At 46.9% G+C, this 16,082-nt stretch overlaps 2 protein-coding genes across 2 annotated transcripts in view; one reads left to right on the forward strand and one right to left on the reverse strand.

Annotated features, from left to right (window-relative positions):
• The window catches only part of LOC140185000 (uncharacterized), a 435,439-nt gene that overhangs the window by 159,860 nt on the left and 259,497 nt on the right, over positions 1-16,082 (forward strand). The window lies entirely within an intron of this gene.
• Positions 1,231-7,724, reverse strand: LOC140185221 (uncharacterized). Its single transcript, XM_072238610.1, has 2 exons — positions 7,707-7,724; positions 1,231-4,855 (listed from the first exon to the last, which is right to left on the reverse strand). The coding sequence occupies exon 2, from the start codon at positions 4,106-4,108 to the stop codon at positions 2,207-2,209; it is 1,902 nt and encodes a 633-aa protein (XP_072094711.1). The 5' UTR covers positions 4,109-4,855; positions 7,707-7,724; the 3' UTR covers positions 1,231-2,206.

Raw genomic sequence — 16,082 nt, forward strand, 5'->3', positions numbered from 1 at the left:
GTCTGAGCAGTTGTACAGTTTCTCCCCTGTGTATACGTGCAGAGTTCATTCAATACCGGATGACGGGCGAGACCTCTCTCAGAAAGGGGTATCCTTGGTCGCTCCAATAGTGTTGTAAGTAATCCTGGAGTAACAAACATCAGCCTCATCGGTCCAAAATGCATTTTCATGTCCCAACATCTTCTCAGTTAAGTTTCATTTCCATTCCTCAGACCTTCCGGCAAGTTCTGGGGTTCCTGTCCTCCAAAATGTAGCATGACAAGTTTGGAGAGGGTGCACCACACAGAGCTGTATTTGAGTGCTCGCAGCATAAGAAATAAAGTGGATGGTCTTGAAATTCAGCTCGATTGGCAATATGACGTTGTGGCCAAACCTGAAACTTGGCTAAAGGATGGCTGCCACTGGGTAAAAGAGAGTTGAGAATAGAGATACGACCAATAGAAAATGACACGGGAGATATTGTGATGGGAGACACAGAGATGGCAGAGGAACTGAATGCGTATTTTGCATGATTCTTCACGGTGGAAGACATCTGCAGTACTGAATATCGGACATTCAAGAGTATCAGGAAAGTGAAGCACATGCAGTGAAAGTTACAGCTGAGAAGGTGCTCAGGAAGGTTAAAGGTCTGAGGGTGGATAAATCTCCTGGACCTGATGGAATGCACCTTCAGGTTCTGAAGGAATAGCTGGAGAGATTTCGTAGGCATTACTAAAGATCTTTCAAGAATCGATAGATTCTGGCATAGTACCTGATGATTGGAAAATTACAAATGTTACTCCGCTATTTAAGAAGGGTGGGGGGCAGCAGAAAAGAAACTACAGACCTGAAAGCCTGACTTCAGTGGTTGGGAAGTTGCTGGAATCGATTGTTATGGATGAGATTACGGAGTACCGGGAGGCACATGACAAGATAGGCCAAAGCCTGCGTGGTTTCCTGAAAGGAAAATCCTGCCTTACTAACCTACTGCAATTCTTTGTGGAAATTACAAGTTGGGTAGACAAAGGGGATGTAGTAGATGTGGTATACTTGGATTTACAGGGGCCTTTGAAAGGTGCTGCACATGTGGCTGCTTAGCAAGATAAATCTCATGGAATTAGAGGGAATTTACTACCATGGTTGGAGCATTGGCTGATCAACAGAAAACAGAGTGGGAATAAAGGGATCCTATTCTGGCTGGCTGCTGGTTACCAATGGAGTTCCACTGTAGGCGGTGTTGAGACCACTGCTTTTTACGATGTATGTCAATGACTCGGACTGTTGGATTAATGGATTTGTGGAAAAATTTGCCGATGATACAAAGGTAGGTGGACGAGCAGGTAGTGCTGAGGAAACAGAGTGCTGGCAGAGAGATTTAGATAGTTTCAGGGAATGGACCAAATACAATGTTGGAAAGTGTATGGTCATGCATATTGGTGAAAGAAATAAACAGGCAGACAATTACTTAGATTGGGAGAGAATTGAAAATGCAGAGCTGGAAAGAAACTTGGAAGTCCTTGTGCAGGATACCCTAAAGGTTAACCTCCAGGCTGAGTCGGTGGTGAAGAAGGTGAATGCAATGGTGGCATTCATTTCTCGAGGTACAGAATATAAGAGCAGGGATGTGATGTTGAGGCTCTATAAGGCACTCGTGAGACCACACTTGGAGTATTGTGAGCAGTTTTGGGTTCCTTATTTTAGAATGGATATACTGACATTGCAGGGGGTTCAGAGAAGATTCATAAGAATGATTCCAGGAATGAAAGAGTTACCATACGAGAAGCATCTGTCTTCTCTTGGGCTGTATTCCCCGGAGTTCAGGAGAACAGTGGTCAGAAGGGGAATCTCATTGAAACATTCTGAATGTTAAAAGCTCTGAACAGATTAGATATGGGAAAGTTATTCTCCATGGGAGGGGAGTCTATGACAAGAGGGCACAACTTCAGGATTGGAGGACATCCATTTAGAACGGAGATGAGGAGAACTTACTTTTCTCAGACGGTGGTATATTTGTGGAATTTGTTGCCACAATCAACTGTGGAGGCCAAGTCATTTGGCGCATATAAGGCAGAGAGAGATAGGTTCTTGATTAGCCAGGGCATCAAAGGGTATGGGGAGAAGGCAGGGGAGTGGGGATGACTGGAAAGAATTGGATCAGCCCATGACTGAATGGTGGAGCAGCCTTGAAAGGCCAAATGGCCTACTTCTGCTCCTATATCTTATAGTCTTAATTGAGTTGTCTAAGTGAATCCTTTCCCACATTCAGAACAGGTGAGTGGCACCCCCCAGTGTGAATTCGCTGATGTATTTTAAACTCAGACGACCGAGTGAATTCCTTCCCACAATCTGAGCAGGTGAGGAGTTTCTCCCTCGTGTGAATTCGGTAGTGGCTCACAAGTTTGGATGACAGAGTGAATCCCTTCCCACATTCAGAGCAGCTGAATGGTCTCTCCCCAGTGTGTTCTCGCTGATGTACCCTCAGTTGAAATGACCGAGCAAAACCCTTCCCACATTCAGAGCATCTGAATGGCCTCTCCTGAGTGTGAACAAACTGATGTTTCTTGAGTTGAGATGACTCAATGAATCCCTTCCCACATTCAGAACACGTGAATGGCCTCTCCCCAGTGTGAACTCGCTGATGTACCTTCAGTCGAGATGACCCAGTGAATCTTTTCCCACATTCAGAGCAGCTGAATGGTTTCTCCCCAGTGTGAACTCGCTGATGTAGCTTCAGTTGACATGACCGAGTGAATCCCTTACCACATTCAGAGCAGCTGAAAGGTTTCTCCCCAGTGTGGAATCGCTGATGCACCTTCAGTTGAGATGACCGAGTGAATCCCTTCCCACAAACTGAGCAAGTGAATGGCCATTCCCCAGTGTGGAGTCGCTGATGTTCCTTCAGTTGAGCTGAATGGGTGAATCCCATCCCACATTCAGAGCAGATGAATGGTTTCTCCCCAGTGTGATCTAACTGGTGTGTCAGTAGTTGAGAATGCCGAATGAATCCTTTCCCACAGTCTGAGCAGGTGAACGGCCTCTCCGCAGTGTGAACAAACTGATGTTCTTTCAGCTGACTTGAATAGGTGAATCCCTTCCCACATTGTGAGCAGATGAATGGTTTCTCCCCAGTGTGAATTCGCTGGTGTTTCAAGAGCTGAGATGAAGAAATGAATCCTTTCCCACATTCAGAGCAGCTGAACGGCCTCTCCCCAGTGTGAACTCGCTGATGTATCTTCAGTTGAGATGACCGAGAAAATACCTTTCTACATTCAGAGCAAGTGAATGGCTTCTCCCCAGTGTGGACTTGCTGATGTTCCTTCAGTTGACATTGCCAAGTGAATCCCTTCCCACATTCAGAGCATGTGAATGGTTTCTCCCCAGTGTGATCTAACTGGTGTGTCAGCAGATGAGAATGCCAAATGAATCCTTTCCCACAATCTGAGCAGGTGAACGGTCTCTCCGCAGTGTGAACAAACTGATGTTCTTTCAGATGAGCTGAATCGGTGAATCCCTTCCCACATTCAGAGCAGATGAATGGTTTCACCCCAGTGTGAATTTGCTGGTGTTTCAAGAGCTGAGATGAATGAATGAATCCTTTCCCACATTCAGAGCAGCTGAATGGCTTCTCCCCAGTGTGAACTCGCTGATGTACCTTCAGTTCAGATGACCGAGCAAATCCCTTCCCACATTCAGAGCAAGTGAACGGCTTTTCCCCAGTGTGAACTCGCTGGTGTCTCTGTCGATTGGACGAGTGAGTGAATCCCTTCCCACAGTCTGAGCAGGTGAATAGCCTCTCCTTAGTGTGAACTCGCCGATGACTCTGTAGTGCAGAAAAGCGAATGAATCCCTTCCCACAGTCTGAGCAGATGAATGGCCTCTCCCCAGTGTGAAGTCGCTGGTGTGTCTGGAGTTGAGAACGCTGATTGAATCCCTTCCCACAGACTGAGCAGGTGAATGGTCTCTCCCCAGTGTGAACTAACTGATGTTGTAGCAGGTCGTTTGACTGAATGAATCCCTTCCCACAGTCTGAGCAGGTGAATGGCCTCTTCCCAGTGTGAACTCGCTGGTGCCTATGTAGTGTGGACGATTGAGTGAATCCCTTCCCACAGTCTGAGCAGGTGAACGGCATCTTTTCTGTGTGAACGAGCTGGTGTTCATTCAGTTGAGATGATTGAGTGAATCCTTCCCCACATTCAGAGCAGGCGAATGGCTTCTCCTCGGTGTGAACTCGCTGGTGTCACTGTGTTGTGGTTGAGTGTGTGAATGCCTTCCCACCGTCCGAGCAGGTCAATGTCCTCTCACTGGTGAATTTTCTGATATACCTTTAGCATCAATAACAGAATGGCTTCCCGCTTGCAGAACAGGTGGAGCATCTCACTATGGTGTGAACTTGCTGACGTATCTTCAGACTGGATGACTGAGTGGTTCCCCTCCCTCACACAGAGCGGGTGAATGGCCTCTCTCCACTGTGAACTCACTGGCGTGTCTGCGGGTAGCCTGTGAGTGAATCTCTTTCCACACTGAGAGAAGGAGAATGATATCTACTGCGAACAATTCTCTGGCAATTCAGAAAGTCAGATGTTTGAATGCCTTGTACGATTGATGCAGTTGAAGAACTGATCTCCAGTGAACATATGCTGGAGTGTTCTCAGCTCCCGGTTCCAGTGAATTTCACAGAGTAAAAACAGAAAACTTCATCTCAGAGACAGAATACATTACCAGGTGGGATGAGATATTTCTTCACCTCCAAGAATCAACACCAGATGTGCTGGTGTTGCAAAGAATAAATTTGGTCGCTCCTTAAATATCCAGACAGCAAAACTGATTTGTTGTTGTGTTTGAGATTTCCGTACACAAGTGTTCTGCCATTTCAAACCTGTGAAAATATTTGCAAAAGACATCAATGGGTGAAGGACAATATTTCAGGAGAGATTTCAGTCTGCGGTGAGAACATAAGAAATAGGAGCAGGAGTTGGCCATCTGGCCCTTTGAGCCTGATCTGCCATTGAATAAGATCATGGCTGATCTGGCCATGGACTCATCTCCACTGACCTGCCTTTTCCCCATAACCCTTAATTCTCCAACTACGCAAAAATCTATCCAATCTTGTCTTAAATATATTTACTGAGGTAGCCTCCACTCCTTCATTAGGCAGAGAAATCTGCAGATTCACCACTCTCTGGGAAAAGCAGTTCCTCCTCATCTCCATCCCAACTTCCCCCAAATCTTGAGGCAATGTCCTCTAGTTCTAGTCTCATCTACCAGTGGGAACAACTTTCCTGCCTCTGTCTTATCTATTCCTTCCATAATTTTACATGTTTCTATATGATATCCTGGCATCACAATTTTACCAACTTCAACACAAGTTGGGGGTACTCAACCCCAGGATACTGTGGGAAGTGAGGGAGGAAATTGCTGCGCCTCTGGCGATGATCTTTGCACATCAATAGGGAGAGGAAAAGTACCAGAGGATTAGAAGACATTCTTCCCTTTTCAAAAAAGGGAGTAGAGACAAGCCAGGAAATTACAGACCAGTGGTTCTTACTTCAGTGGAGGGCAAGTTGTTGGAGAAGCTCCTGAGAGGCAGGATTTATGAGCACTTGTAGAAGCATAATCTGACGTGGGATAGTCAGCATGGCTCTGTCTAGGGCAGATCATGCCTTACAAACCTGACTGAATTCTTTGAGGATGTAACAAAACACACTGATGAAGGTAGAGCATTGGATGTAGTGTACATGGCTTTCAGTAAGACTTTTGATAAGATTCCTCATGCGAGGCTCATTCAGAAAGTAATGAGGCAAGGATCCAAGTAGACCTTGCTTTGTGGATCCAGAATTGGCTTGCCCACAGAAGCCAAAGGTGACTGTAGATGGTTTGTATCCTGCATGGAGGATGGTGACCAGTGGTGATCCACAGGGATTTGTTCTGAGACTCCTTCTCTTTGTGATGTTTATAAATGATCTTGATGAGGAAGGAGAAGGGTGCTGATGACACAAAAGTTGAGGGTGTTGTGAAGAGTCTGGACAGTTCTCCAGAGGTTACAGCAGGATGCAGATAGGATGCAGAACTGGCAGATGGAGTTCAACCCAGATAAGGGTGCTGTGGTTTATTTTGGTACATCACATTTGAAGACAGAATACAATATTATGTTGGGACTATTGACAATGTGGTGGATCAGTGACATCTTGTGGTCCATGTCAGTTTTACACTCAAAGCTGCAGTGCTGATTGACATTGTTGTGAAGAAGGCCTTCATCAACCATGGAACTGAGTTCAAGATCGGTAAGATAACGTTAGAGCTATACAAGACCTTCTTAAAACCCACACAGTACAGTTACCTCATTACAGGACGGATGTGGATACTATGGAAAGACTGCAGAGGAGATTTACAAGGATGTTACATGGAATGGAGAACATGCCTTATGAGAATAGTTTGAGTGAACTTTGGAGCGACGGAAGATGAGAGGTGACCTGACAGATGTGCAAAAGATGATGAAAGGCATTGATCGTGTGGATAGCCAGAGACATTTTTCCTAAGGCTGAATTGGCAAACACGAGGGGCATAGTTTTAAGGTGTTGGAAGTAGGGTCAAAGGGGATGTCAGAGGTAGGTTTTTCACACAGACAGTAGTAGGTGCATGGGATGCACTGCCAGCGATGATGGTAGAGGCAGATACCATAGAGTCTTTTGAGAGATATGTACATGGAGCTCAGAAAATCAGAGTGCAACGTGGTTGGGAAATCCAAAGCAGTTTCTAGAATAGGTTACATGGATGACACAACATTGTGGGCCGAAGGGCCTGTAATATATTGTAGATTTCTATTTCTATACGCAATCATCTTCTAACAAGGCACAGATCAGACATTCTGACTGACCATCAAATTCTCTGACTGTATTCCTGTCTGTGTGAGAATGGGCTATTTCTGACTTCAGTCAACCTAAAACTTGGCTCAATATGTCTCGGTCATTTGGTATTATTTCAAGTTCTAGTCATGTTTCACAAGACTACAAAGAGCACTTGTTTCTACATGTATGATCCTGGAGATTTACTAATTACTCAGATACCCTCCACCAGCTGATTGACAGTGATAAACCCATCGATGGCAATGCCAATGAATATAAAGTGGAGGGCAGTGGCTATTTTCATTGGAGTGCGGCACTTTTGTGATGTAAAAACCACAAGTCACTTGTCATTGAGGCAAAGGTGTTTCATATCGTTATTTACTCGGAGAGAACTAAATCTGACGGAAGGTTTTATTTCCATACAGCTCTAATTGACATTCTCACTGACTGGAAGGTAAACTCTTCAACCGAGATTAACTGGGAACTATATTTTTGTTCCGAGTTACTAATCCTCGGATTTACATAGCTGAAACACGGCAGTGTTTGGGAGATACATTCGCTCCCATTTCCTTCGACTGTACGGGAACAACGCTTGGTAGTATCATCCATGGCTGCCTCTTTACCCAGAAGGCCCCACGATCGAGAAACCTAACTGTCAGCCACCGAACAATAAAGCGATGCGCATGCGCTACAGAAACGGCGGCGGCCCAGCGCTCATCAGCCGAAAGCCTGGCGGCACTGGGTACGGATCGTGGGGCTGAGAAAGAGGGAACGGACCGGGACTGTCCTGGGGTGCAGGACCAGTGCGCCAGGAGCTCACAGTAATAGCCAGTCAATCACGTTTCAGACGCCGCTGATTAATTCCCCACCGGAGACCCCTCCTACCTGCGGCCGGTCTTTGGGAGCCTCTCGACCACGGAGCGCATGCGCGATATTTGGGCTTACCTCATACCTCTGCGCATGCGCGTGTGAGCAAACGGAAGAAAATCTGCAGATGCCGAAATCCAAAACAACAGACGGAAAATGCTGGAGGAAAGTCAAGGAGGCAGACAGCAACTATGCAGAGAAGTGAACAGTCGGCCTTTCAGACCCAGACCCTTCTTCAGCACTGGAAAGGAAGGGAGGGAGTCAGAATGTGAGGCAGGTGAGGTGATAGGGTAAACCGGGAGAGGGGGAGGAGTGAAGTAAAGAGCTGGGAAGTTGATTGTTGAGAGATAAAGGGCTGGAGAATAATAATAATAATAAATACTCTATTGATTCCGAGTGGGAAATTCATTCATTTCTGCAGCAACATCTAAAAGCACAGCAAGCAGCGGGCTGACTTTACTGAAAATAAAGTACAGAATAATAATATACACAATAACACTGTATCAGTGCGCAATAACAATGTTTGAAACAACAATGCAGGGACTATTGAACTATGATGTGTGTTCACCTGTCGCAGAAGATTTTTGTTACGATCCTTGTGAGGGCGGAGCTGAGTGAGTTTGTTCAAAAGGGGTCGGGGGCTTTGCTGCCTATTCAGTAGGTCATGGAGAGGATGTTCCGGTTGTCCATAATCGATAACAGTTTGATCAGTGACATCCACTCCAACATTCACTTGAAAGAGTCGGGGTTGTGGCCAAGGATGGATCCAACCTTTCTGATGAGTTTATTTAGTCTTTCCCAACGTAAAGCAGCGAAGAAGACTGCACTCACTACAACAGACTGGTAAAAGATCTGCGAAATCCTGCCTCACGTGTTCAAGGATCTGGGCTTCATTAGAAAATAGAGTCTGCTCATCCCCTTCTTTTAAACAGCCTTGGTGTTGGTTTTCCAGTCATGTCTCTAGCCGAGGCGAACACCCAGGTCGTTGTCCTCCTCCGCCATCGCAACTTCTTCTCCCAGAATGTACCCAGGACTCATCACAGTCCTCTTCCTCCTAAAATCTATCACCATTTCCCTGGTTTTGACCACGTTCAGGAGCAGTTGATTCTTCCCTCACTATTCCACAATCCTGTTAAACCAGCCCTCTGTACCCCGAGTCCTGCCCATCTCTGATGCACCCAACTACGGCAGAGCCATCAGAGAACATCTTTAAGTGGCCAGACTCAGAGTTGCACTGAAAGTCTGAGGTGTTCAGTGTGAACAGAAACGGAGACGGGACAGTCCCTTGTGGTGCTCCAGTGCCACTCACCACAGAACCACCCAGCGGTACAAACTGGGGTCTATCAGTCAGGAAGGCAGTAATCCAGGAGATAGTGAATTTGTCTACGCCCATCCTTGCTCAGACAACGTGGCTGGATTGTATTGAAGGCATTAAAGAAATCAAAAACAGTGACTCTCACAATCCCACCAGCATCATCCCGGTGGGAGTGAGCTCGCTGCAACAGGGAGATGATGGTATCATCTGCTCCCTCATGAGGTTGGTAGGGAAAATGTAGAGGGTCCGAGGAAGTCTGGACCAGCCTCTGCATCACCTTCATCATATGAGATGTGAGGGCAATTGGTCTGTAGTGATTGTCCTCATTAAGTTCAGATAATTACCATACTGGGTAAGGGACCAAGGCAGGAATTATTCCACATCTTTTCCTGACTCGGTCTCAGATTGTCAGGGTGCACCAAAATACCAGACAGCAGGCTCATACAGGCTTTCAGTACCCTGGGGATGATACTGTCGGTGTCAGCAAATGTAGTCTCTCCGGCTGTCTCCTACCCTGACCTACATTCACTGTCCGTCTCCCTGATGGCCTCATCTACACGGGGTACACCGAGATACAGCTCCTTAGAGACCGTGTTAGGGATCTGGAGCTGCGGCTCGATGACCTACGGCTGATTGGAGAGAGTGAACAGGGGATGGAGCGGAGCTACAGGGAGTCAGTCACCCCGAGGCTGCAGGAGTTAGATAAGAGGGTGACGGTCAGGAGAGCGAAGGAGAGAGCTCAGGTAGTGGAGGTGTCCCCTGTGGCCTTACCCCTCCGTAATATTTTTCTCGTTATGAATACGATTGAGGGGATGACCTGACAGGACGAACATGGCGATCGGGTCTCTGGCACTGAGCCTGGTTCCGTGGTGCAGAAGAGAAAGAGGAAGATGTGAAATGCGGTTGTCAATAGGAGATCCCATAGTGAGGGGAACAGACAGGAGGTTCTGGCAGCCTCATAGAGATACCCGCATGGTGTGTTCCATCCCAGGTGCCAGGGTACAGGATGTCTCGGATCGAGTGCAGAGTATTCTGAAGGGAGAGGGTGAACAGCCAGAAGTCTTGGTACCAATGGCACGGGTAGAAAAAGCGAAGAGGTCCTGAAGAGAGAATTCAGGGAGTTAGGTAGGAAGCTCAAATGCAGGACCTCTGGTGTAGTAATCTCAGGATTGCTGCCTGTGCCACCTGCTAGCGAGCGCAAGAATAGGTCTCGGCCTACGCCGATGACGTACTCCTCATGATGACAGACCCCTGTGACCTGCGGAGGATGCGCGAGTGCCAAGATGTTTTCTCGGCGGCATCCTCCACTAGGATCAACTGGGCGAAATGTTCCGGACTCTTAGTAGGCCAGTGGCAGGTGGACTCCCTGCCGGAGGAGATGAGAGTTTTTGAGTGGAGCACCAGACGTCTTCTCTATCTGGGAGTCTACCTGAGTCCTTCTGGGGAGACCTGGCTGGCGAACTGGCAGGACCTGGAGACAAAGGTCATGGCCCGGCTAGGGCGCTGGTCAGGCCTTCTCAGGGTGCTTTCCTATCGAGGCAGGGTGGTGGTCATAAACCAGCTGGTGGCCTCCATGTTGTGGTACCGGATGGTCACCTTGGCCCCCCCCCCTGCCCCTTTTGTCGCAAGAATGCAGAGGAAGCTAGTGGACTTCTTCTGGGGAAACAGGAAGCACTGGGTCTCTGCAGCGGTTCTGAGTCTCCCAGAAGGAGAGGGCGGACAGTCGCTGGTGTGTGTACGCACACGACTGGCGGCTCTCCGCCTCAGGACGCTGCAGAGATTCCTGTACGCCGAGCACCCTCCCAGGTGGCACGTGTTGGCGACTTTCTTCCTCCGGAGGGGCTGCTGTCTTGCCGAAGATATGCAGCTACCACCGGCGGGCGTCAGCCGTGCTGCTTTGCAGAGGCTGCCCGGCTTCTATCAGGACCTACTGAGAGTCTGGAACATGGTTGCCTCAGGCCGGGAATCCCCTCCTCTGGCAGAGGGCGGGGTCCTGGCCGACCCTTGCCCTGTCTCAACGGATGTCAGTGCGGCTCAGGTGTGTGGAACGACTCGGGCTGAGCTGCTCGTCTGGCCCAGGCCCCGCAGCCTTACCCGAGAGACGAATCCACACAACTTGAGCCGTCTTTCATCAACACCCACAATCCCATTCAGGGATGCAGGCAGGAGGTACCTTTCTGGGCTGCTGCTCCACACCCTCCACTTCCTAGCATTTGTCCACCGTCCCGACACGCCATGGCGGTCGGTCTTTCCACCTGGAGGTGAGGGGGGTCCCCAGTGGAAGTCCCTCTACAAGGGAGTCCTTCCCATGCACCTTGGGGATCTCGGCTGGAGGGTGCTGCATAAAGCGGTGCCCTGCAATAAGTTCTTTAGTTTGTACACGGATCTCCCAGCCGCGTGTCACTTCTGCGGGCTGGAGGAGACCGTGTACCATATGTACGTGGAGTGTGTGAGGCTGCAGCCCCTTTTCGCGTATTTGCGTGGGCTGCTTCTCGCCTTCTGGTTGCATTTCAGTCCCACCCTATTCATATATGGTCATCCAGTAAGGAGGGGGGCACAGAGGGATGAGGATGTCCTTGTCAACTTGCTCCTGGGGCTGGCGAAAATTGCCATCCGTGGCTCCTGGAAAAGGGTGGCAGGAGGTTCTCCCCGGGCGGACTGCCTGGCTATGTTTAGGGGGTATGTTCGAGCCCGGGTGAACATTGAAAAGGAATACGCACAGTCCACGGCGACCGTCGAGATGTTCCGGGACCGTTGGGCTCCGCGGGGTGTAAATGCCATCATTGATGAGGATGGCAATATACTGGTTTAACATGTATTGTCTGTTTGTAGTGTAGTAAATGTGTTATTCACTGGGTTTGTAAATATTGTATAGCACCGACATTTGTAATAAAGAATTTTGAAATTAAAAAAAAAAAAAAAAGAATAGGATGATCAGGCGTATTAATGTGTGGCTGAGAGACTGGTGTAGGGGGCAGGGCTTCAGATTCCTGGATCATTGGGGCCTCTTCTGGGGGAGATCCGACCTGTACAAAAAGAACGGGTTACACCTGAACCCAAAGAGGTCCAATGTCCATGTGGGCAACCTTTAATAGGCTGTTAGAGAAGGTTCAAACTAATGTTGTAGGGGTGTGGGAACAGAGCGATAGGGGAAAACAGAAATAAATCAAAGATAGCGTGCAACAGAGATAATCGAAAGAATGGGCAGGAGATGAGGCATAACCACAGGGTAGATGAGTTGAAGGGCAATAATGACATGGTGCAGTTAAAACAGAAAGCAACAAATACTGGACTGAAAGTGTAATATTTGTCTGGCCCCCGGCAAGCCTCAGGGTCGCTCAGCTCGCTGTCGTCCAGGGAAACAGCCCTCGGCCGCCAAACTGGGTAATTAGTTTGTGTGGATGCTGTGTGATATACCCCTCCCCGCCCAAATAACAGACAATACACCAGATACAATTAAATGAATTACAGTTTATAGATATTATTGGAATTATATAATTAATAGAGAATAAAATATAAAAGGAAAATAAAAGGCGCCACACGTATCAAAGTGCTATCTCTTCGTGCACAAACAGTTGGAGCTCAGGACCCTCCTTCTTCACCCCGTGATCCCCTCGGACCACCTCGACCTGCCGCCTGGGATCAACAACGGTGGTCGACCAGACGCTCCACACGAGTCCGTCTCCATCTCCTCTCCTCTCCTCACCGAACACCACGGATGTCGGACTCCTGATCGGGGTCCGACACCGTTAGCCGACTCACAGCACCTTGTCCATCCTCGCTCTCTCTCTCGCGCCTTCTGCCCAAAAACCCGCGCATCACAATAACTTACAGACACACGGAAAGAATAACATCTATCCCAATTGGTTCGTAACATCCTCTTATCAATAACATTATCCAACCAAACTGCTAGCGGGTGGACTTTCACAGCAGATAATATAACAAAGAAGCCACTTCAATTATAACATAAAAAAGAATCATTGTAATTAGCCTACTCAGTAACATAAAAGAAGAAACCCCTTACATATGAAAGCACGGAGCATAAAAATAAAATGGACGATCTTGAAATTCAGCTACAAATTGGCAAATATGTGGCCATCTCTGAAACATTCAGATCAGGTGAACAGCCTTTCCCCAGTGTGATCTGACTGGTGTGTCAGTAGGTGGGATGATTGAATGAATGCCTCCCGACAGATAGAACAGGTGTATGGCCTCTCTCCAGTGCAAACTCGCTGATGTTTCCTTTGACTGGATGAGGGTCTGAATCCCTTCCCTCAGTCTGAACAGGTGAACAGCTTCTCCCCAGTGCAAACTCACTGATGTTTCCTCAGACTGAATAAGTGTCTGAACCCCTTCCCACGGTCTGAGCAGCTGAACTGGGTTTCTCTCCAGTGTGAAATCGCTGATGTTCTTTCAGACAAAATGAAAGAACAATGTCCACCCAGGAAAAAATTGGGGCAGTCAAACTCAGTGATAAGCAAGGCATGAGTTAAGGTTTGAGCAAAAAAAAACTCATTGCAAAGGGCAAAATAACCTTTCTTAGCAACGAGGTGACATCTATTCTGAAATGTTAATTGTGTTCCCAGTGTTTAAGTATACCTTGGTTTTATCGGAGACTATTACAAAGAGAAGGATGCAATCCAGGGGACATGGTAATGTAGCAGTTAACTTCACACTTCACAGCCCCAGCAATCGGAAGACTGGGGTTCAATTCCTGCCGCTGTTCTCCCCGTGAGGACCTGCGTTTCCTCTGGATGCTCCGGTTTCCTCCCACATTCCGAAAGACAAACGGGTCCGGGTTAGTAAGTTGTGGGCATGTTATGTTGGCACTGGAAACATGGCAACACTTGTTCGGTGCCCACAGCACATCTTCGGGCTGTGTTGGTCATTGACACAAACAGCGCGATTCATTGTCATTCAATACTCCGATGTACTTGTGACAAATAAAGCTCATCTTTCTTTCATCTTCCCCGTGTACTGCATTTTTATCCTTTTATTAGAAGTAGTTCAGAGTAGGTTTACTGGGATATTGAATGGAACAGACAGATTGTCTTATGGGGAATGCCGGACAATCTAGTTTTGTTTCTCTTGGATTCAGAAGAGCAAGAGGAGATGGCAGAGTAAATGTGGAAATGACATTACATTCCATCACCCCAGTTACTGTATGAGGACTGTTCATTTCAAACAGATTAGACAATAATTTTTTTTCTCTCTCAGAGGGTTATTAGTCCTTGGGACTTTTTTCCTTCAAGGATCTTCGAAGCAGTCTTTGAGTAAATTTAAGCCAAAATTAGATCCTCCACAAGCAAGAAAGCCATGGAGAATGGAAAATTGAGGTCACATCTGGATCACCATTAATGTTAATAACTGGCAGAGAAGATCCAAGTATCTCATTCCTGCTTCTCATTTGTATTTGTGCTTGCATGTTGTCAGGCAGTGGGGAACTAAGCAGGAACCAAAGTCAATTGCTGTTTATTAAACTGAAAACAATGCAGTCAGATAAAAATGCATCTCGTCACAAAGTAATTAAAAGTTAGCAAATAGATCTGAAAACATCAAGTCAAAGCTATAAATTATAAAAGAAGTTCAATCTTTGAAGCCTTTAAAAACTATGACCATGTAATTTTATTGGGATAAAAAGAGACAAAGTGTAGTGAGGCTCCTGGCGAGGAGAGGCTGATGACAGGGCAACATTGCAGTCAACAGGAGGAGTTGCCACTGTAAAAGGTGGACAGAATAGAAAAAGGTGACTACAGGACTGAAGGTGTTATATTTGAATATGTGCAGTACACAGAGGAAGGCCGATGAACTTGTAGCACAGTTACAGATTGGCAGGTATCACTGAATCATGGCTGAAAGCAGATTATAGCTGGTTCTGTCCAAGGACACTCATTGCATTGAAAGGACAGGCAGCAAGCCAGAGAGGGTGGTGTGGCTCTGTTGGTAAACAAGGAAATTCAATCAGTAGAAAGAGGTGACAATGGCTCGGAAGGTGTTGAATCATTGAGGCATTGCAAGGGTAAAAATACCCTAATGGGGGGTATGTACAGACCACCAAACAGTAGTACGGACGTGGTCTACAAATTCCAGTGCGAGTAGAAAATGCATCATGCCAAAAGGGCAAAGTTACAACAGTCATGGCGGATTTCAATATGCAGGCAGACTGGGGAAATTAGGTTGCTGCCAGTTTCAAATAGGGGGAATTTCTAGAATGCCCTCGAGATGGTTCATTGTGGCTGAGCCCACGAGAGGTATTCTGCAATGAATCCTGGAATTGATTAGAGAGCTTAAGGTAAAAAAAAAATCCTTAGGGTAAAATGTGATTGAATTCACCCTGAAATTTGAGGAGGAGAAGGTAAAATCAGATGTATCAGTATTACAGTGGTGTAAGAGGAATTACAGAGGCATGAGAGAGGAGTTGGCCTGAACTGATTGGAAAAGAACACTGGCAGGGAGGACGGCAGAGCAGCAATGGTTGGAACCTCTGGAAGCAATTGGGAAGGCACAGGACATATACACACCAAAGAAGAAGTATTCTAAAGGCTAGCTGACACACCCATGTCTGTCAAGAGAATTCAAAGCCAATATAAAAGCCAAAGAGAGGGTATACAATAGAGGGTAATTAGTGAGTTGGGAAGTTGTTGAACACCAGCTGACGAAGGAAACTAAAAAAATCATTGAAGAGGTAAAGATGGAATATGAAAGTAAACTAGCCAATAATATTCAAGAGGATACCAAAGATTCATAAAGTGCAAAAGAGAACTGAGAGGGGATACCAGCCCGCTGGAGAATAATGCTGGAGAGTTAGTAATTGGGAACAAGGAAATGGCTAATGAACTGAAAAAGTATTTTGCATCAGCCTTCACCGTGGAAGACACTAACAGAATGGTGGAAGTTGCTGGTGTCAAGGATCATGAAGTGTGTAAAATAACCATCAGCAGGGAGAAGGTTCTTGGAAAACTGAGGGTAGATGTAACCTGGACCAGATGGTGTACGCACCAGGATTCTGAAAGAGGTGGCTGAAGACTGTGGAGACATTTGTAATGATCTTTCAAGAATCGCTAGATTCTGGAATAGTT

The sequence above is a fragment of the Mobula birostris genome, chromosome 20 (assembly GCF_030028105.1).
Source record: "Mobula birostris isolate sMobBir1 chromosome 20, sMobBir1.hap1, whole genome shotgun sequence".
NCBI classification, from domain to species: Eukaryota; Metazoa; Chordata; class Chondrichthyes; order Myliobatiformes; family Myliobatidae; genus Mobula; species Mobula birostris.

Bases quoted from the DNA above. Each gene is read 5' to 3' on its own strand.
- LOC140185221 (XM_072238610.1), bottom strand. From the start codon at position 4,108: ATGCCGTTCACCTGCTCAGACTGTGGGAAGGGATTCACTCAATCGTCC.